This window comes from Rhea pennata, chromosome 1 (genome assembly GCF_028389875.1).
Source record: "Rhea pennata isolate bPtePen1 chromosome 1, bPtePen1.pri, whole genome shotgun sequence".
Classification (NCBI taxonomy): domain Eukaryota; kingdom Metazoa; phylum Chordata; class Aves; order Rheiformes; family Rheidae; genus Rhea; species Rhea pennata.
Genome location: NC_084663.1, coordinates 75,112,475 through 75,135,060, shown reverse-complemented (window position 1 = coordinate 75,135,060; position 22,586 = coordinate 75,112,475). Strand labels below are relative to the sequence as shown.

Here is a 22,586-nt window from a genome sequence, read left to right as displayed (position 1 = left end):
GCGCATGGAGGCCGTCCGGCCGGAGGCGCCCGCGCCCGGCGTCCTCTAGAGCGGCCCGCGGGGCCGCCGCCGCCGCCTCCCCGGAGCGGGCCCGCGGCAGGGCCCGGGCGCGGCGCGGAGCAGGCCCGGCGCCGCTGCAGCACCGGAGGAGCCGGCCCAGGTGAGACAGCGCTCCCGGGCCTCTGCCCGGGCGGAGATAGGCCGCGGGCTCGGGGGCGAGGCCTGTGCGGCGCGGCCGCCCGCCGCCGGGCACAGCGCGGGGGCAGAGAGCGGGACCCGGCGGCGCCGCCGCCTGCGCGAGGTGCGGAGGACTCGGAAGGAAGGCTGTAAACTATAGCTACAAGCTCTAAGCGCTGGACTAAGGTCACTTTTCCTATGTAGTCTGTGCTCCCACCTAACGGTGTCTGTCCAGGACACGGCACCCGGGCTTCCGAGTTATTTCGGAAGCGTCTCCTCCAGTGGTGCAATGTGAGAGGAAAGCCCAGTCTATAGGTGTGAAGCAGGAAAGCGCACCGTGCTTTACTGCAGAGTGCTCGGGCTTTGTAGTTGGAAGGCAAACAAGGGGTGTTTCTGTGAGTCCTGGTAGACAGAAACACTTATCTTACAGTAGTTTCAGATCTGGTCTTTGCATCAGTGAGAGGTTAAAATACAGATGCAAATAGTCATTAAAAAAAAATGATGCATCTGAAAAAGCAAACCCTATTTTTAAAGCAAAAATCTACCAAAAAGCATGACTTTTCTATTACTTTAGTATCTGTATAGGCTAACCCACAATTTCTTTTTCTGTACCTGGTTTTAAGAAAGAAATTTTAAAGACTGAGCAGGTTCTGTACTTCCATATTCTGTCTTAAATGTTTCATTTACTCTGGGAAGAGGGAAAGGGTAACATTGTTCATCACTATTAGTTTTTCGGAAGCTTACATTCACATTTTATTTTCTGAATTTCTTTTTTTTTTTTCCCTGAGGAAAAATAGTTTCTTCCTGGTTAGAAATCTGGTATACTGAATGTAAGGACTAAAGAAAGTTCCAGGAGATATTTTTGTCCGCATGTAAATACGTTCTTTAGGGGAATACATTTTTTTTTTTTTTTTTAAAAAAAAGCTTTACCAATAGTCTTATAGTAATTAATGTACATAATATGTGATCTAAATAGCATAATAGGTAACCTTTAAAAGCTTGCATATTCTGTTAAGATACCACACAGTTTACATTGTATAAAAGTAAGTTTGTGCTGCGATTTTTTTTTTCCTTTTGCCATGTACCGTTTCTTATTAATTTTAATACCTGTTTATTTCAGGAAGAAAATGAAAATCTTTTCTGAGTCTCACAAAACTGTTTTTGTTGTGGATCACTGCCCATACATGGCAGAATCCTGTAGACAACATGTTGAATTTGATATGTTAGTAAAGAATCGGACCCAAGGAATTATACCTCTAGCACCCATATCAAAATCACTATGGACCTGTTCAGTGGAATCATCCATGGAGTACTGTAGAATAATGTATGATATTTTTCCTTTCAAAAAACTGGTAAGTTCTAGAAGTGATGTAATAGTACTTCATAGTATAGGGATATTTTCCAGTTTTAATGAGATCTTTTAATGTCTATAGCTGATGTATTAAAAATATATAATTTACTATATAAAAATAGCTTTGAGCTGTTGATAGAGTTTATAGCTTTTTATAAATGCTTTGAACAGTAAATGAATTCCATTACATATTTGGTTTTGGGACATTTAATCATCTTAGCATCATTCTGTAACTCAATGATTGCAAAATATGAGGAGAGCTCTTTAAGGAGGTGTGTAAATTTATTATTATATTCTCATGCTTCTAGGTTTACAAAAACTTGAGTAAGTATTGTTTTAAATACAGTTTTGGTTCTAAAAATGCCTGCTAGCGCTACTTGGGGTTTTCATTACTTTGAAGAAGTGCAGGGCTGTAGGAAGTGGTAGGATATCTCTCTGAAACCCCCAGTCTGAAAAAGTGAGAGAACTTCCTGGCACACATTTTTTTCTTCAGAAAAATATTTTTTTCTTTTCTGCAGGTATTTACATGACTTTGTTGATCTGTTAGACAAGAATCACTTAATGAGTAATAGCCTAACTTGAAATGCAAAACTGATGGAATAATTAAGGATACTGATACTTATTGAGGGATATTTGACTGACATACAGTAGCACGTCAGTTTACTTTTCAATGCAGGACTGATGGAGATTATGAACAACACACAATGTGGAAGACTGCCTTGTATTAGACCACCTCTCATCTTTTTGAGTCAGAAAAAAAAATACTATGTAGAAGGATTAATTTTGCTATGCTTATAGTTTTACTTACAGCAGAAATGTTGTTGTAATCATTTTCTTGGAAGAAAGTAGGAAAAATTACAGCTTAAACTAGGAAACATTTCTTGAGTAGTGTCAGTTTATACTTAAAGGCTGATGATACAACTGCAATACCAAGGAAAGAAAATGTTTTTCATCTCTCTATCAATGATGTATACACAAAGCATAGCAGTGGAAGAGCTTTCTTTGTTCTAAGTCCTTTCACTGCTTTTTGGAGTTACGTTGTTATAATTAGGACCAAACTACAAAGAACAAAACATACCCTTTAGTGCCTCTTTTTCTTCTGATAGAAATGGCTCTTTGTGAGATATCGGTTACTTCTGTGTTGTATGTGGAGAAACCTCCATCAACTTAGTGCCTTACCTCTAATCAAAACTTGTGCTTGGCTTCCCATCAAGTTACCGTGATCTGCTGTTACGAACACAGTTAATTGTAGCTAAGTAGCAGCTCCTGAGTCTCTCTTGTTTGTTTATTTTTTTGTGATGTACATACTTTAGCACATGGATGAAAGGGGAGACCTGTTTCTTTGAAACTTTATAAGGGCTGTTATGGACTACATTAAGTCTCGTAGAAGTTCCTGGAACATAGAATATAGGAAAAGAAAGCCAGTATAAATGATGTGATGCACTTTTTTTTTTCTATAATCTCCTTGCCTCTGAACTGGTACTTCACCATTAGCTGTCGCCTTCTAGTTGTTAAATAAAATGTCAAGTTTAAACAGAACAAAATTAGTATTTCTCCAAGGAAAACAGTAATTTAGAAAGGGAGTATATTGGAATAGAGTAAGGATTGATGGTTCACTTCTAGTTTTCTCATAGTTCAGACTCTAGGGGGAATCCTAGAATAAAGAAATTATACCAGATCCATCTACTGATATAATTACACTCATATTCAGTCTGTGGTAGTTGGCAGTGCTATTCCAGCATGACTAGTCTGTTCTGTAACATTGTGTCATGAATTAGGCAACTAATCCTTGTTTCTCTAAGTCAGTGGATTTTTTTTATATGGTTATTGAGTAGATAATTGTACAGTGTCCTAACTTTGGTTACCCTTAAAAAATGTGGACGTTAAACTTGTGACCGTGATCTTGCTACAAAGTACTGATAATGGAATAGTGGCTGTGTCAGAGCAGCTCGGGAATAGGCACTGCACTGACGAACACTGCTGGTAGTTAGCAATTTGAAACACATCAGCTGTACTGCCTTGATGGATTGCGTATCCCAGCTCTAAGACAGTGTGTGTTAAGCTTAAACTTCAGTTTTGAAGAATATGAAGTTTATGCTTAATTGAATCAAATCATTTGGCTGAACTGAAGTCTCTGTGATAAGAAAAAAAGAAATTGAGAGGAAAGGCATGCTTCTTCTCGCCTTCCTTTACTAACTTGAGAACATAATTTGATATCTAATGTTTATGATACCTTGCTAGATATTTACTCCTGAGATCTCCTGTGACAGAGTTTGCAGGATGAATTGCTGTACTGCATCACTGGAATTTACTTTACCTAGTAGATGCTTTACTACTAGAAGTGTTACCAGACTATTGAAATTGATTCATAGTATTTTTCAATGCAGACTTGGTGTAGAGACTGACTTAATAACAGCTTACAAGTATTTAGAGATAGAAGTTGTTGTTAAGTATGATTTTACTACAAAGTTACCTGAATATAGCAGCAGTGATGCTTTGTCATTTGGATTTGGGAGTGTAGCTGTAATTCATGGCTGTGATTGACTGCTGTTATTCAATGCTTGCTTTTTTTTTTTTTTTTTAAAAAAAAACTTTTAGGTGAATTTCATTGTGAGTGATTCTGGGGCTCATGTGTTGAATTCTTGGACCCAAGAAGATCAGAACTTGCAGGAGGTATGCTCTGTAGCTGTTCTTTTGTTTTACAAGTCTAGTTTAATTAAATTGTAGAACAAATTGCGACTTCTCACTATATTCAATGTGAAATTATTTCGGTGAATGAAAATGTCAGTGGATCTGGTCTGAAATGATAGGATTTTAAGGAATATGCTATTATGTTTCCCAAATAAGTTGGGAGTTTAGTAGTAGTTTATTTACTGTTTAAAAAGCTTGTAAATGGTGTTTGTACTCTGCTTACTCTATTGTGTCAGGATGGACAGTCTCATTTTCTGAAAAACTTACTGGGGGAAGGAACTGAATTTCCAAGTTTTCAGAAAACAGAATCATCTGGCAGTTGATAATGTTAGTACTTTTGCTATAATAAATGTGCATATTATTTGTCAGTGGGTACTGAACGTATAATACACAAATTGCAAAAGGAGAATTTATGGCTGAATATTTTCCAGAAGGCTGGAAACATATCAAAATGGTTTTTTTGGTTGCTCTGTTTGCTTTTCTCCCAAGAGTATTAATTTGTATGTAGGATAAGTGACAGCTATGAATTTTCTCGTAACAGATCACTTCAATGAATGGCTTAAAAATAACTTACAAAGATGAAATGTATTTCTTTCTTTTTAACTAGCTGATGGCAGCATTAGCAGCTGTTGGGCCACCTAATCCTAGGGCAGATCCAGAATGCTGTAGCATACTTCATGGTCTGGTTGCAGCAGTAGAAGCACTCTGTAAAATCACAGAATACCAGCATGAGGCTCGAACTATGCTCATGGAGAATGCAGAACGTGTTGGAAACAGAGGAAGAATAATCTGTATTACTAATGCAAAAAGGTGTGTATGATAGTGTGCTTGTACTGTAGAACCCCCACCCCAGAATTTTGTATATTTTTAGAAGTATTAGTATTTCAGTGTTTGCTATAAATTAGTGCCCTAAATAGCTAGCTTTTATGCATTTCTTTTTGTAGATCATTTCTTGCCTTATTAAGAATTTCATTTGTGGAGATCTGTTATAGTAGTCTCATTTTAAATAAGAGAGCATTCTCCTATTTAATTGGCATCTTACTTTGAAGAAAATGATTGATTTTACTGCATTGGTGGTGGGCTGAATAGCACAATCTAAATGGGAGGAAAGAATGAAAGAAACTTTGCCACTGACTTAGAGATAAACCTAACTTTTCATGTCCAGACAAACAGAATTTGTGGGATATAAAGGCTGTATATATTATGTATTTTATATTCTATAATTTAAAATTGACACATTACTCTAGATGAATGAATAGTGAGATGTGTCTGTGTCAAAGCAGAATTTTCCCAAAATATTATAAAATTGGGAAGTTATTGCAGTTTATCAAAACGTCACACAAACTATCACAGTTATGAGAGCTGAACCTTTTTTTGTGCAAGTAGAGTGTTGTAAGGAAACAAGAAAAATAAATTTCAATCTATTAAAAAAAATCATGTATTTTGTTTGCTTGTTTATTTTGTGGGTTTTTTTGGTCTTTTTAGTGACAGTCACGTTCGGATGCTCGAGGACTGTGTTCAGGAAACCATTCATGAGCATAACAAGCTTGCAGCTAATTCAGATCAGTGAGTACCTTTCACAAACATAGTTTCTCTTATGTTGCATGTGCCTGTTACATGCCCTCTAAGAAATACGGGTGTATTTTTGTCATATAAAATGTACTGAAACGTATCTTAATGAAGTTTGAATGTCCATATGAAATAGAAGATGCTAAATCATGAGGTGCATAATTGTTGACTTTTCAGTATCATCCTTCGTCACAGGGTAGTACTTATTTAGGTTATCCAAAATGTAAAAGGCATGTAATTGTGCCTTGTTGTATACTTTATTGCAGCAATCACTAGTGCATCTGATGTGTTTTTTCTTGGTACTCCTGAACGAGTTTGACTAAAATGGCTGAGATACTTGAAATTAGCTTTTAATTTCTAAATTGTTTTCTTGCCTGATACTCTCCATGAGATGAGAGGATTTCTTGAACTACAGGAAGCATCTCCTCCTCTAAGATTTTTTTTTCCACCTTTTGTTTTGTCTAATTAAACAATCAACGGGGACTGTGTATTGCCTTGCACAGTACATAATAGGTTGAGATCCTGTTCTTGATTGCTCCATAGGCATTTAAACAGCACAAGTAAATGTTCTGTATCTTATCTACCTGCTGCAATTGCAATTTCAAAGATGTAGAAAAGACAACCCTGGGAGAAACAGGTTCTAAGCCCAGTGTGAAAAAGGAAAAGTATCTTGTACATGGAATTTTTCATGTATTTCTGTAGCTGGGGACATGGAACAATGTCCTATTCTTTCCAAATTTCCAGCCACCTTAGCCTGAGAGTATGTTATTTGGGTGGTTATTTTCAAGTTCACGGGAATTTCCTTATTAGTATCTGCCCAATACTTGGAGACACAAGTCTTTTGTAATATCAGTTGTCATTTGAATGAAGCTGAACAGCTTACACCAGCTAAGGATGTGCTCTGTTGATTTGTCCAAAAAGAAACGTAGTGCAGTTGCATCTGAAGAGACAGAAATGTCATAGGTATTTTTTATCTGATAAAAATTCCTTCTGACATGCATGCCTTTGAAAAACATTAATGTAACCTAGTTTCTACAAAATATTTTCAGAAATAGAACATCATAATATGTCTCTGTGTAGTTCTGAAAATCAGATGGATCTTGGGAGAAGAGAATTGATCTGACTTCTGTGGTATAATTTCTGCCATGCTGTAGGCTTACTATAATAGAAAGTTTTTGTTTTTAAGTCTAATGCAGATTCAGAAATGTGAATTGGTCTTAATCCACACTTACCCAGTTGGTGAAGATAGCCTTGTTTCAGATCGTCCTAAAAAAGAGGTAAGAAGTTTAAAATGATAAAGTTTATCCAAGTATTAGGAACCACATGAAACTCAAAATAGACAATGCAAGTTGTGTATTTAGCAATAAGATTTTGAGCCTTTGGTCTCTGGTAAGTTGTAAGAAAGAGTACAGGTGACTATTTGAAAAGCTGACAACTCACACTTGCAAATGAAGTGCATCATTTGTAATAACTGTTTCCTTGTTTTGTAGTCTGCATGTGGTATCCCTTTTTTCCACTTCATTACTTAAATTTCTTGCAGTCATGATTCATGTTTCAGTTTCTCGTGAAGTGAGCTTAGTAATGTCCTAGTTAAAACTATGGGCCATTGAGAAGGAAATACATGTTTAAGAATCTAGTGGAAAAAACTAACAACTACTTGGCTATATAAATTCAATTTTTCCTTTGTTAGTCATCAAATGTCTTCTCAATGAAAAACAATGGGAAGTTTATCTGCTTCCAAAGGAAAGAGTAATATTACAGGAAAGTAGAATAAGTTTGAAGTTAACAGAATCATTTGAGTACCATATAGTACCTTCCCTTAAAATAATTTTAGAAAGTAAAAGGAAGAACTTGTATATACTGACATTCCAACTGTCTAGTATAAGATCAAGTAAATAATTTGTATGCTGAGTAGTTGTTTAAAACCAGGTACATGCAAAATATGCCCTAATACATCCTACTGTTCTTCATCCTGCTTTTAAGTATTTTAATGTGCCGTTAGAAAGAAAAAAGTTAAAATGAGACTCCCTTTGTATTGTGATAGACATCTAATTCTGCATCTTATTTCATATGTAAAATTGAATATAATAGGTTTCTTCACAAGATACTGTTCTACAAAACTGTTTCATAGTTGCATGCTAAAAAGATGTGTGTGTGTGTGTATATATATATATTATATATATATATATGAACAGGAGATGAAAAAACTGTGATTAAAACTGACTGTCTTGTAGAGAAAAAAGGTAGTCAATTTATTAAGTGCCTGAAACCAATGTCACTATTTGCTGGCAAAAGAAAATCAAATACAGCTTATAGCTTGTGTTTGTTTTGTGTGTGTGTGTGTGTGTGTGTGTGTACGCACAACACAGGTGGGTAGAGACTGTTCAAGTTCCTCAGCTGTTGGAAGAGAGGGGAAAACTTGAGCCGAGAGCCGCTGTTAAGAACGTAGACTCTTGGATTCCTGCCCCATGCCCTGATACTAATTCTTCCTGTTAACAATTAATGGCTCAAGTGTTTTACTACATTTCTGTTTTTTTTTTTTTTTTTTTTTTTTTTTTTTTTTTGACAACTTGTAACGCCAGCAGCTATCATAACTGGCCTAATCTGAAGAATTCTGTGATATGAGAGGAATAATGTTTGTTTCTTATATTTCCTTCCCCCCTTCCCCTCTGGCTGAAATTAGGAGTGCAAACCTACTTAGTGTAGATTTTGAAAGGATTTATATTCTGCCACATGATATTGGAGCTTAATCCATTGATACTACATGTTCTGTGTCAATTTTTTCCAGCTTTCACCTGTGTTAACCAGTGAAGTACATAGTGTCCGTGCTGGACGTCATTTGGCTACAAAACTGAATGTTTTAGTACAACAGCACTTTGATCTGGCTTCAACCACAATAACTAATATCCCTATGAAGGTAATATTGTGCATATAGCTTTATGTTAATTAGCTGCATCACTTTTAAATTTGTTTGAAAACTTTTAATGTTTATTTGAATGGAATTTTTACATTGCTTTTCTCTCCATATCATATTTTCTGTTTTGTTTTTGTTTTTATTAGCCCACATTCAATGTCTGTGACCAGGTTAGTAAAATTAAAGGAGGAGGAAAAAAAAAAAAAAAAAAGAAGGATCACAGAACAAAATGTTGTATTGCCAAACCTCGATTTTTGACCTAGCAATACAAGTGTTATTTCAGTTCTGTTTGTATTATTTTATATAACTGCAATCTTATTTATCTCAAATTACTTTGTCTGTGATTCTTTTGTCTTTTTCTAGTTGTGTTCATTAGATATTCTTGACCCTTGTGCATTTTAGTGTCATAGTGAGCCTCTTTTTCCTCTGTTTCATTATCATGTCCACCCAACATAAAGGTGTTTGTAACTAATAGCTGGTTTTTGACTAAAGCTTTTTGTGTAGGTTTTCAGTCTGAAGATGCATAAGCCAGAAGCAGAGGGACAGAAGTGTATAATCTAGTTACAAAAGATACTAAATTAAGCTTCTTCTATGTCCCTATTTACTTAGATATCTATTTTAATCACTACTAGGAAGGAAATCGGTGCACCTAAGAATTCTAAGTATTCTTAAGTTTACAGTAATTTTCTGTTTCAATTGTGTCTTGCTGCCTAATCAGAAGCATCAGTATTCAAACAAACAGAAAGGGCAGGGCAGATAAATGTTTCTGAGAAGGGGAAAAAAAGTTTTAATACTGTGAATCAGTGCTTACTTATCTCTTTGAAAAATAGTAATATTGTATGGATTTTATAGGTTAAAACATGAAATTAAACATTAGTGTACCTTTACAGAGTTGTTAAAACTTCAACATTGGCATAGTATAAATGTGACTTTTAGGCTTGCAAATACCTTGTCTGTAACGTTCTGACCTGTGTGCTGCTAGTATGCCTCTCCCTTCTGCCTTTGTCCTTATAGTAATAGACTATGTTGGGTTCTGTCTTTTTGGTTTTTTGTTTTTTTTTTCACTTGGAATAAATTACCAAGATTACTGTTCTGTTTTTGCTGATCTGCTGCAGCTGTTTAAAGATGCAATATTCTCCTTCCAAATACTCACCTTCTGATTATAAGCTTGCAATCGAAAGTACATTTTTTGCACATCTTAAATACAAGAAAATGATGAAATACTCAGTTCTTTCTTTCTTTTTTTTTCTTTTTTTGTTCAGATTCATGAAATTCTTAGTTACGAAAAGTAATTGCTGATTTATTCGGCAGTGGCTGTTTGTTGCTGCTCAGTGAGTTGTAGCTGGATATCAGCAATATTTAATATGTCACAGCCTTGCTAAACTTCACAAATTTAAACAAAAGCAAGAAAAAAGGTAGATGAACCTATTTTTATCCCTATTTTGCATTATGTACCTTGTCATAAGACTTGTATAAAAAGGAAACCAGTGTTTCAAAGAGGTCCAAAGAGAAAAAGCAGATGGCTGCATCTTTAAATAGGTCAGAGAGCAAACAGTTTCCTCAACATTGCAATCCTGTTGTTGTCTGATGCACTCTGGAGACTCTTTGTTTTTTTCTGGAGTGAAAGGTAAATGTAGAATCATTCACATATGAGAACAGTAACTTCTAGTTAAAATGATTATATTTATTATTTTTGTATTTCTTTTTAAAGGAAGAACAACATGCCAACACGTCAGCCAACTACGATGTGGAGCTTCTTCATCACAAAGAGGCACATGTTGACTTTTTAAAGAGTGGTAAGTAGAAATAATTCTTTAAAGGTGATTTCTGTGTCTTTTTTGATCAGTATACTGGAAGTATTCACAAGGATGGATTATGAATTTCACACTGATGTAGATTTCAGGCATGATTAGTAGAGCCAAGTAGAAACCTGTATGAAAACAGATTATTTTCAGCTGTTCTTTAAAACTCAGCAACTTGACTTACAGTATTGGTTTTGAATTATTCATATTTTTAAAATAATAGTAATGACATAACAATGAAAAAAAGAGGTCAGAGGCATCAGACCAAGCTTCACATACTTACAGGATTTCTATGTGTATGGTTTATATGAGAGGCATTTCAATTTACTACTGAGATACAGAAATGATTTGAGACCAAATGTACAATGATTTTGTAAAAAAGAGAGAACTTTCATGGGTATTCATGGAAAAGTATTCCTGTCACTTTGTTGGAAGCATGACTGGCAGGAACTGAGCCCAGAATTAAGGGACAGCAACTATGCTAACAGGTAATGATAAAGAAATTGCCTGGCTGTAAGGGCAGTAAAGGCAGGTGTCTGAGTAACATCAGACCAGCATCTCAAAACAAATAAATCCATCTTCTAAGAAGCAGACAATTAACAGCATGTAATGAGCAGAAAGGTAATATTCTATATGTAAATCACCATGTCCTAAATAATTATTCTAAATGATGACTGTGTTTAAAAAATTTGTTGCAATTGTTGTAAACTTCTATTTCTGCCTGGCTCTGCTCCATTTTATATGGAGACACTGGCTCCTCTCAGGTATGTGAGCGTGATGGAGCTTTTCATCGGGCTGATAGGTAGCAACGATTAACATTCAGTTACGTCCCATAGACCTTTTTATGACAGTAATTGCTTTGAAAAAGATGATAGTTATTTGGCTTTAGAGCTTTCTCACTTTATTTGGAGTATCCTTTTGTGGTTTGGAATTATTACCTAATGCTCCTCTTAGAGGTGAATTTTTCATGACTCCACTGAATTAAGGTTAGAAAAACACAATAATAATAAACCTTAGGCAAAACTATTTTGTTCAGGAAACATTGTTTGATGGAAGATTTTCTTAATACGGAGGTCAAGCCGAAAATTCTTGTGTTGATATTTAAAACCAAAACCAACGAGTTGAAAAAACCCTTAGCCTGCCTGTGGTGTTGAATACTGAAACTGTATGCATTTTCAAAAGTGCTGAGGCCTCATTTGAAGCTTCTGAAGGCTTGTATGTGTTCGAGTTTTCTCTTGCAACACGGCCTGTAACTTCTGTGATTCAGTACAGCTGCAGTAGCATTAAGAATTTAGTGTGATTTCTTCTGCATGTAGAATACATCTGTTTAGATACAGGCAATAGATGTTAGATAACAAAACTTTAAAACATATTAGAAAATTGATAGTAGTTTAGCTTAATGGAAGTGAAGAATAATATTTTAACATACAAGTTATCTACACCAAGGTTATTTTAAAAGTAACGTGGATATTTTTTTCCTGAAACTTGAAGTCGTTTGGTCTGTAAGTAGTTGTTTGACAGGTTTTGTGTGTTATTTTTTAATAAAGGGAATAGCACTGAATAGGGAGAAGAACTGAGGAAAAAAGAGAATGAGATGTTACAATAATGAATTCAGACTATCCTGGACTTATTATTCATGTTGAATGCATGAAGCTTTATTGGAAGGGTCAGAAATAGTTACATAATACCTATTGGCTCAAGGACTAAGTTTCTTAGTAAAAGCCAAAAACATACTCCTGCTAAAATGCCTTCTCAGAATTTTCCCTTAGAAATTTGAGTAAACAATCTGTTTAATTGTACCAAATAATACTGGTACAAATAAATTTTTGTTCTTTCTAGTTGTCTTTTTTTTTTTTTTTTTTTTTTTTTTTATAATATCTCTTTCTACTACAATAAATCTGGTACCAGGAAATTGGGAATTCAGTTAGTTGGATCTTATTTCTGTGAAATGGCTTGCTAGGGAATTTTTAGATTAAACAGATTTGTCCTTTAGATATTCTGAGAGTTTTTCTGAAGTGATTCCAGTTATTTTAAAACAACTGCCAGCTTTCAGTAAGGATAAAAATAAAACTTCTGCAAGTTACCTTCATGAATGATAAACAAAACACACAAATCTTATATGAGTAAATATATCCTTGTATTATGAAATCAAAGAAAAATCCTACGTGGAACATTAGATTAAACCCTATCATAATGTACAGAATGTTGCATGTTGACGTATGTCTCTAATTTCTTACAGATTACTGTGGATTTGAGCATCTTATTTTTTAAGTCTTGCTATTGTAATTGCAAGACTTCATGTAAAACTGTTAATTTTTCCTTATGTGATACGTGTGTTAAAGGACAAGAGGAATAACGATTTGCTAGCTAGGATGTAATTTAATATTTTATGAAGTATTGATGTCTGTTTTAATGCCTTCCCTTCTGCCAGGCCAGTTACCAATGAGATGTTTTGTGAAAGTATTTTAGTGATAAAACATCTATGCCAGTAAACTATGAGAGATGTTTGGGTTGATTCTGAAATAGCAAAGATACTGGATGATAAGAACAAATATCTTCTTACCCAAAAAGCCCACGTGGTCAAATGTTTCTTTACATCAGTTTCAGTTTTGACTTTGGGTTATAATAGACAAAATATTCTTGCAAGAAATGTCCTAAATAAGGGCTCTAACAGTTGTTAAGGGTTCATATTTTTTTCTGTAGAAAGTAGGAAGAAGAAAAGACCTGTTTTACAGATAAAGTTACAGATACTTTTTGTTTTAATTGTTGAATCAGACATACAGGGCATGTTCTGAAAGTGCTGCTTTTTTTTTTTTTTTTTTTTTTTTTTTTTTTTTTTTTTTAGTACAGCTACCAATTTCAAATGTTATACATTTTTTCAAAATGACACTGCTAAATAACTTAAGGATACTATTCACTTATGTTAGATAATTAAGTTTTTTAAAACTACATCATGTTTTACGTATGGTGATGCTATAAGTATTTTGCATCTTAAAAGTTGTGTTGTTTTTTTTTTTTTCAATAACATTTCATACTTATGTAGGAATTACTTGCTAGTTTTTTTTGCGTAACTAAATATGGTTGATCGAGTTGTAACACATTTTTTCTGACTTTATGTTGCAGGTGATAATCATATAGGTGGCAATAGCAGAGAAGGCACATTTAAAGAAACTGTAACATTAAAATGGTGTACTCCTCGAACAAATAGTGTTGGTAGGTAACCTGGTAGCTCAAGGAGACAATTCCTGGTTGTTAATGCTATTTTACCTTCTGCTCTGTATTCTTTGCTGCAGATTGCACCCTGCTTTACTAATGGTCTTCTGATCTTGGCTAATCAATAATTTGTGTAAGAGATGAGGGGGCCAAAATACATGCATATATATGTCTCCTGGAGTGTCATGAAGTTGCTCCTTTCCTACAGTGTTCAGTGGTTATTTTGCAACTCCCATATACTCTTTCTTTTAGTTTACCTTTCAGTTCTAGAGAGGTGTTATCTAACAGAGCAGCTTTGAGACCTTGACTGCTTGAATGCCTTTATTTTTCCTGAAACAAAAATTAAGGGGGGGGAGAGAGAGAATTATATCCAAGTGCCAGCTCTGATGAAAGTATTAGAGTGATAAGGAAAAAGTTTTGTAACAAAATGAGATGTATAATCTTTTTTAATTATGATACTGTCACACTTGTCCAGCCCTCTCCCCCCCCCCCCCCCATAATAACTTTTGAATCTGAATAAAGTCACATCTACTGTGACTGCTGTGAGAGTAAGGCAGGGAAGATTTGGGAAACGAAGGAACGATCTGACTAGTCAGCGCATGCCATGTAGATTATCAGCAACAAATGCTGACTCTTTACAAGCCAGCTGGCCAAAAATGTCATTGAGAGAAATAAGAGGAAGCTGAACTTTTTGAAATTGTTTAGGGGATACAGGAAAGAACTGGAGGTACAGCTGGAAATAGGAGTTGGGAATGTATAGGTTCTGGGAATAGACCAAACTGGGGTGACTGCAAGGAGATGTTGAAAGAGGGGTAGACTTGTGAATCTATAGGCAGCAAGGCTTTTTTGATCTGCTATTTGTGGAGTAGCTTTTCTCCCCTTCTTTTCTTTTCATTGATGAGAAGTGTTTTTCCTATGTTTTGGAGCTAGTCTCTCAACTTTCTATTCATTTATTTTTCAGAATTACACTATTGCACTGGAGCATACAGAATTTCCCCAGTAGATGTAAATAGCAGACCTTCTTCATGCCTTACTAACTTTCTCCTTAATGGTAAATATATGTTCTTGGCTAACTATTTTATTTTGATAGTTAATATTGCAAATAGAGCATTTAGCATGTATCTATGCACTGTAAAATAACTTGAGTATATTTGTCATATTAATAAAAGAAGAAAGTTGTTAAGTGTACTTAAAGGCAGATGGAATATGTTTTGAAACTTGAAAATAGGAAGGAAGTTGGAAAATAAAGAAGGACACAGTACTGAATTCTGGTAGTTTTTTTCTGACTCCAAATGCAGACTGCTTCTCATTTTATCTGATTTAGTAGGAAACATTGCTTCTAGTAGGTGATCACAGTACTTATTCTGTTTGGCTACAGCAAAATATTAACAACATGAATCTCTGCCTAGTTTTAGCTGGTGATAGGCAGCCTCTGAACTCCCTTTTAATTGGGTAGGATAGTATGTTGCTTGATAGAAAGACATGCCTATGTGTACTGGGATCAGTCAAAAGGTAAACTAGATCCATTTGCTTACCTGCAAGATTTTAACCATTGCCATGAATTACCTTTGTAAAAGATGTTATTCATGTACATGTTCAAAAAGGAAGCCAAAGCTGCTGCTTTCAAACGTGCAGTATGGATCAATTTTAATTACATACAGGTTTTTCTGCAGCTTTCAAGAAAAGTTGCTTTATAAACACCCCTTTAATGGGATATTTTCTTCAGTCAAGTTGTATGTCTAAATTAATTTACTGTGTTTTGTTGCTATAATTTTTACTAATTTTTCTCTAAAAATTCTATACTGGAAAAGTACCTTAATTAATAAAAATTCTTGAACCAAAATGAACAGCATGTTTCAAGTATCCTCTTTTTTCTTATCTTCTGTTTTTGCTTTCTCATAGCAAACAAAACTTACTTGGAGATTGCACCTTTGAGTTGAGTTGAATGTGTTTTATTGGACAGTAGACAAAATGAATTTTATTTCCATGTATCTGAAGAAAAATCCTATCCATTTTTAATATACAAATGGTATAAACTGATACCTTCATACTCAAACAAGCTGAAACTTAGAAATTGCTTTTAATGAGAAAGTTTCTATAGTATGGCCAGATAACAATTTAGTATACAGCATCATCTTTAATGATTATAAATAGTAAGCCCCATCCCCATACACAATATAGCATTTTAAGTGTATATTTCCCTAAAAAGTATGTCCTGTTCAGAAAATTGATGTGTCACAGGAAGGAGGTTTTTTTTTTCTTTTTTTTTTTTTTTTTATCTTCTTCTGTGTAAAATTTGAAAGGTTGATGCCCTATCTTTTTTAAGCGTAGAGACTAAGTACTCAAAGGAAATAGCTATTTCTCATTCAACCTAGGTAGAAACACAACTTTAATGTCTTAAAAGACTTAATTAGGTACAAACTTGTATTATGTGAAATATATATGTGAAGTATGTATGTATGTTTTTTGTTTAAAGTTGCAGCATGCAGTAATTAACCAAGCTGATCTCACTTACAATAGGTCGTTCTGTTTTACTGGAACAACCACGCAAGTCTGGCTCTAAAGTAATTAGTCACATGCTCAGCAGCCATGGAGGAGAAATTTTTCTGCATGTCTTAAGCAGCTCACGATCAATTCTAGAAGATCCCCCGTCAATTAGTGAAGGATGTGGTGGAAGAGTCACAGACTACAGGATTACAGTAAGATTCTCTTTGCTTATAAGTTGCCCTTTATCTCGGATGGCAAGAGATGTAGCGCAATAGGCATTCTGTATAGGAAGTGTTTTGTTACATTTTCTGGATGGCTGGGTAGATTGTATTACTGTATTGTAATACTGATAGGTACTGGTACAAAGTAGTACATCTGATTATTGTAATGCCTGCTTTATAGAATGCTTTCCATTTGAAGTAATGCTTGCTGCCTTTATGCACTATGAACATTTAAAATTCTTTCTGATTCTGGAATACTGTTTTCTTGGATGCAGATAAGACTGTTCTGCTCGTTGTCAGAACGATAGATTGTTCATGAATGGCTTGTAGAATAAATGGAAAAGAAAGTTGTCAGCTTTGAACTCTGCACATGAAGCATACAAACTGCTGACATTCAGGATGTTTTCACTTTTTTTTTTTTAACCAACATCCTTTGCATTTGTTTTATATTATCAGAATCAGTTTCCAGAAGAACATAGTAAAATTCTTATCATGTATGAGCTATCTTGCGCATCCGGCATGCCTGCTCATCAAAAACCTTGCAACGGTTTTCAACCCATATTTTCATAGAATTAGTTATGTGTTCATCCTAATTACAGTTGTACATCTGAAAGCTGTAAAGGGGCCTCTGGCTGTTAGGGTGAAGTTTAGTGGGTGAGTGTGGTACACACAATGATAAGCAAGACTGTGCTGTTTGACCCATTCAGTGAAAGTTACTGTGTTAGAGAAATTCCTAATTTTATCTTGTTTGGTTATCATTAGGATTTTGGTGAATTTATGAGGGAAAACCGATTAACTCCTTTTCTAGAGCCCAGATATAAGATCGATGGAAGTCTTGAAATTCCATTGGAACGTGCAAAAGATCAGTTAGAGAAACATACTCGTTACTGGCCTATGATTATTTCTCAGACCACCATATTCAACATGCAAGCTGTAAGTAAGCTGGGAGTTTGTAACCTTTTATTTTGATCTAGAGTAAGTTTCAACTTGTTACGTGATGAAATAACTCCATCTTATGATAAATCACTTGTAACAAAATCGATTTAAGTTTTATTTTCAGTTAAATACTCTAGAATATTCTAATGTAGCTAGACTGTTAGAATGTAATCTAAATAAGGAGGAATATTTGGAACTGATTTAGTTACAAAGCTACTGGGCTGTGATGGATAAAGAGAAAATGCATATGCTTATGCCTGTTGACAGTTATTACTGGTTTCAATCTAAACAGATACTGTGCTTTTTTTTGTGTGTGGTTCTGTATCTTTTTCTTTTTTTCCTGTTTCTTTCCTGCAGCATATACAGATTTTCCTGTTGTTCGCTTTTGTTTTATGTTGCAGGTAGTGCCATTAGCCAGTGTGATTGTAAAAGAAGCAATGACAGATGAGGATGTTCTGAACTGTCAAAAAACCATATACAATTTAGTAGATATGGAGAGAAAAAATGACCCACTGCCGATTTCAACAGTTGGTACCAGGGGAAAGGGTCCAAAAAGGTTAAACGCTTTTTTTTTGTTGTTGTTGAACTTATTTCAGAAACATTCAATTTACATTTTTTTTTAATGTAAATTTTTCTAGTTTGGTCGAAGGTAATGTGGAGTGTACTAAATGATGTACGTATGCAAAATAAGTGCTGTGAGTACTTTGTTTGCATCATTTCAGTCATGATATTGATACAGTTTTATGTTAGACAAATATTTCATTACAAAAAATTGTGAGGATGATTCTCTTTGCTTTTGTGTTTTTAACGTAAAGGTAAGAGTCTGATACAACCTAGGACAGAGAAACTGGAATAATTTCAAATCAATACAAAAGGAAACTTATGCATGCTATAGATTATTTGAAATAGTTATTGAAAGTTATTTGAAATATGGGTTACTCTTTTAAAACATAGAATGTCCTGTTATCCCTAACACAGTCTAATGATGATGTGTACATTGTATTTCCAAGAATTAGCCAAAAAGAAAACTCAGATGTAAAAGTTGCCAGTGTGACTTGAAGTTCTTTAATATAATATGCTCTCTAATTTTCTTTATTTGGACAAAGAATTAAATAATTATTTTGCATGTCAGTATATAAGTGGCCTTCTGCATATCCTAACATGGCTTACTTCTCTGGTTAGCAGACAGCTGGCAGGCTTTTCAGAAGTGTCTTTTGACTGTGTGATCTTGCGAAAGTTCAGGATTTGATTCCAGTGAAAGTAGTGTATTTCAATCGAAACTTAACTCTTCAGCTGTAAATTGAGGAGTGCTACATTCGATGTGGTTCTGAAAGTCTCAAGGATAGAATAATCCAATGTGGATAGAACTCTAGTACCAGAGAAGGAGAAAGATTCTATTTGAGGTTATTTTTGTATTTTTTTGGTGTCTTATATTCTGTTTTTAAGCTTGACTTATTCAATATATTAATGATCTAGGTCATCCTATGTGTAATAGACTTTTTTTTTAATGCCATTGCTTAGAGATGAGCAGTACCGGATTATGTGGAATGAATTGGAGACCCTTGTACGAGCACACATAAACAACTCTGATAAACATCAACGAGTCTTAGAATGTTTGATGGCTTGCAGAAGCAAACCCCCAGAAGAAGAAGAGCGCAAGAAACGAGGTAGAAAGAGAGAAGAAAAAGAGGACAAGTCAGAGAAGTCAGGAAAAGATTATGAACCGGATAAGCCATGGCAAGAATCAGAAAGGTAAATTTTCTGACATAAAATAAAATTTTTAGCATAATTTTTGTTCTCTTTTACCTCAAAGAGGCAGGGAGGAATTACTGTGAAACAGTTACAGATTACAGTTTAATTTGTTCATACATGCAACTATTCCAAAGAAATCAAACAAATGATCATGGTAGTAAGCTCAACTCACTTATGTAGTTTTGTGCATGTTAGAGTCATTTAGGGGGAGACGTTTTCACCTGCATTAATGGCATTGTGTTGATGACGTTCATGCCTTTCTGCGTATGATCAAATCTGTTGCTACAGTTTCTATTACTTTCACATGTGAAACAAAAGCAGGGATTTAGAATGAAAGCAATTTGGTATAGATTAAATTTGGATAACATAGAGAAGATGACAGTGCCTTGCTAGTGTATGTTATTTTTTCTGTGTTGATTGTTACTTAGTTTTTCCTTTAAAACTTGGAATGATCAGCTATCTTAATGAGCACAAGATAAATATGAAGAACTAGCTTAAGTGGAATTATATTTTAAGATCCTTCCCATTATTCCAGGCTTTATAGAGCAGATTATCTGGCTAGAGTCTTCCCTATTGTCTTTTGATCCATGTGACGGGCAAAAACATTTTCTTAGGACCTACACTGTATGCAAGTTTGAAAGGTACAGAATGGCATTAGGAATCAAACATGCTACTCTAGTGTATCTTGCTTTACTGTTTTCCTTAAAAAAAGGTTAAAGAGTCTCTTGGATCGTGAAAAAGAAGAACTAGCAGAAGCTGAAGTTATAAAAGATTCCCCTGATTCTCCTGAACCACCCAACAAAAAACCTCTTATTACAATGGATGAAATGCCCACAGTGGAAAAGGCAAAAGGTAAATCAGAAGAATTTCAACAGATGGTGTTTTCTTCTTAAAAATTTAAGTTTGTGTCAATCTATATATTTTTTAAAGTAATTAGATAAATCTTCTTGGAGTTAATACTAAATCTGTAAGAATTTTTAATTAAGATATTGTGTGTTGAGATACATTTCATAAATACATAGATAAAAACCTAACAGATCTATACAGACAGATACTGAGATATTGTGTGAGCCTGATGATAGACACTTGTGTTTTTGAGGAGAGTTTTGGACAAATTCCTACCTGTACAGTAGCTCAACTAGCACATCAGAAATAGTATTAAGGACAGGTATCAAAAAGAAGTTTCTCTTGCTAATAATAACGAATGCGCCTAGGCAATGTAGTAGTTGGAAGAGGCAGTGCTCACTGACTTCTCTTCCTTGAATTACTATCATCTCATGATGGCTGAGTTGTGATTAAGATTCTGCATTTGAAGCCAAGTCAATCTCATACAAAGGAATTGCTCATCTTCCATACCTTTGCATATGTCATTTACTCAGCTTATATCATAAAGTTTTTTTTTTTTTTAATGCTTGTGTTTTTAAGGTACTGCCATTGTATGTAATTTCTTCAAAAATTTTATAATGAGGTAATTTTGCATCCAATTTTAGGGCCAATGTCCTTGCTGTCTTTATGGAGCAACAGGATTAATACTGCCAATTCTAGGAAACACCAAGAATTTATTGGTCGTTTGAACTCTGTCAACAACAAAGCTGAGCTGTATCAACATCTGAAGGAAGAAAATGGGTTTGTAATCACTAAATGCATCATTACAAATATTTTAGCAGTAGCCAATATACAGTATGAAAGAACAGTTTTGTCACAGCATTAAAAAAAAAAATGCTTCCTTAGTCTTTATAGATTAAAATATACAAATATATTCCTTAATCCATAGTGTTTTTAATTGTTACAACATCTTTCACTGAAGTCTGTTTGTCTGCTGAGCAAAAATGAATGCTGATCAGTGTCTTTTCTTGTGCTCTAGTGATTGCCCTTGCAGCAAAATTCTTAATCTTCCAGGGGTTAAATGGTAGCCAAAGTCAGACTGCTTGTATGTCAGCCTTTTACTTGGTTTAGCTTCCAAAATAATATTTAATACTAGAATATTGTAGGTAATAAAATGATTGCATCTTACAGCATGCTGCAGTGAAGCTGATAAAGTAGTCCATGTTTTACCTAAAAGAAAAAAAACAAAAAACCAAAACAGCCATCCTGATAAGTAAAGTAGTAGCAGTCCGTGCTTAGGGTAAAAAGGGTGAAAATGAAGGCCTTCACATAAACTACTAGAGCTCATCTTTAAAGAAACTGATTTTCTGCAAACACTTGAATCTAGGCTTTTGTCTTTTGGTGAGGCTGATAATGAACAGCTATTTGTGGTTGTGGCTGGAAAGTTTCTTGCTGGAAATCTTTCCTTTACCTGCAGAGCACTGCTTAAGGAAGTATTAAGATGAGATAAATTTGTGGGGGGAGGGAGGCAAGGGGAGCCAGCATGATTAATGAAGTAAAAAGAATATATATGTAGAAGAAATAGTAGATATAGGTATTTGATTTTTCTTTTTAGTCTGTTGATTGTATTACAAATAAATCTTATGACCATCCTTACTAGTTGTTGGCTTGCCTTTCAGAATGGAAACAACAGAAAATGGAAAAACCGGACGGCAGTGACTTTTTTTTCCCCCTTTGTCTCAGAGCAAAACTGCAAGAATAATTCTTGTTGGAATTGATATTGGTATCATCTCAATCATCTCTAGTCCTTTTTTGATTTTTTTTCAATTTTCTATTCTTATTTTTCTATGAAATGCAAAATCTGCGTATCATATCAAATGAATGGAGTGCAAGTAAGATCTGTCCTGAAGTATTCTACAGTCACATTTCTAGGATGAAGAAACTCTTCAATGCCACACATTAAATCAAATTGTTGAAATGTTGGTCTGAGTTTAAAGTCTTTTCCCATAAGTATTCTGTAATATATCAAAACCAGTGAGATCTTCTAAAAAACTTTAATCTCAATTAATTGGTAATGAACTGGTTTTAACAACATTATCAGTTATTAATACTTTTATTTATATGAAACTTCTCAGGAGTCCAGAATCATGGAAAAGACTGCACACTGAGTACCTAGGCACTGAGCTGAGAATGTGGCAGTCTTGATTTTCACTTAAGCGGTGAGGAGTGGGGAAATACATGTTTTTAAAGGTAAAAATTGTTGGTTTACGAGATTAAAAAAAGAGTTAGAAATGATGTTTAGAAAGCAATGTCTTTCAGGTTGTTATGCTGTCTTTGTTTTTAGACAAAATTAAAATAAAATTTTTGCTAATCATTAAGTGAATTTTTTGATGCAACTTGCTTACTAAAACCTGCATTTTTGGTCTGAGCTTTTTGAATATGAAAGGAAGACTTATTCTGAACGTGCAAGGGCTATGGAATGACAGATTAGATGATTTGGTATTAAAACTGTTATTATTTTAGTAGAACCTCTTTTGATGATTAACAAAATTCTCAAACTATGAAAAATGTTATTGCCTGTGGGTAATTGATCTCTTGTAAGATTTTGAATTGACTTCCAAATGGGCTACCTTGAATGAGTTATGGAA

General features: G+C 34.7%; 1 protein-coding gene across 1 annotated transcript; it reads left to right on the top strand.

Annotated features, from left to right (window-relative positions):
* The first annotated feature begins 79 nt into the window (after positions 1 to 79).
* On the top strand, positions 80 to 22,316 carry INTS13 (integrator complex subunit 13). The gene is made up of 17 exons (XM_062592013.1): positions 80 to 160; positions 1,298 to 1,529; positions 4,127 to 4,201; positions 4,827 to 5,029; positions 5,705 to 5,785; positions 6,975 to 7,065; positions 8,577 to 8,705; positions 10,414 to 10,498; positions 13,628 to 13,717; positions 14,679 to 14,768; positions 16,238 to 16,416; positions 17,188 to 17,358; positions 17,763 to 17,917; positions 18,883 to 19,113; positions 19,826 to 19,965; positions 20,604 to 20,739; positions 21,618 to 22,316. Exons 2-17 carry the CDS (start codon positions 1,305 to 1,307, stop codon positions 21,655 to 21,657), a joined length of 2,121 nt encoding a protein of 706 aa, XP_062447997.1. The 5' UTR covers positions 80 to 160; positions 1,298 to 1,304; the 3' UTR covers positions 21,658 to 22,316.
* The last annotated feature ends 270 nt before the right edge of the window (positions 22,317 to 22,586 follow it).

Excerpts from the sequence above, each read along its gene's own strand:
- INTS13 (XM_062592013.1), top strand. The coding sequence starts at position 1,305 with ATGAAAATCTTTTCTGAGTCTCACAAAACTGTTTTTGTTGTGGATCAC. Across the intron at positions 13,718-14,678 it reads TCCTCGAACAAATAGTGTTG|AATTACACTATTGCACTGGA; the intron begins GTAGGTAACCTG and ends TTTATTTTTCAG. Across the intron at positions 17,918-18,882 it reads AGGGGAAAGGGTCCAAAAAG|AGATGAGCAGTACCGGATTA; the intron begins GTTAAACGCTTT and ends GCCATTGCTTAG.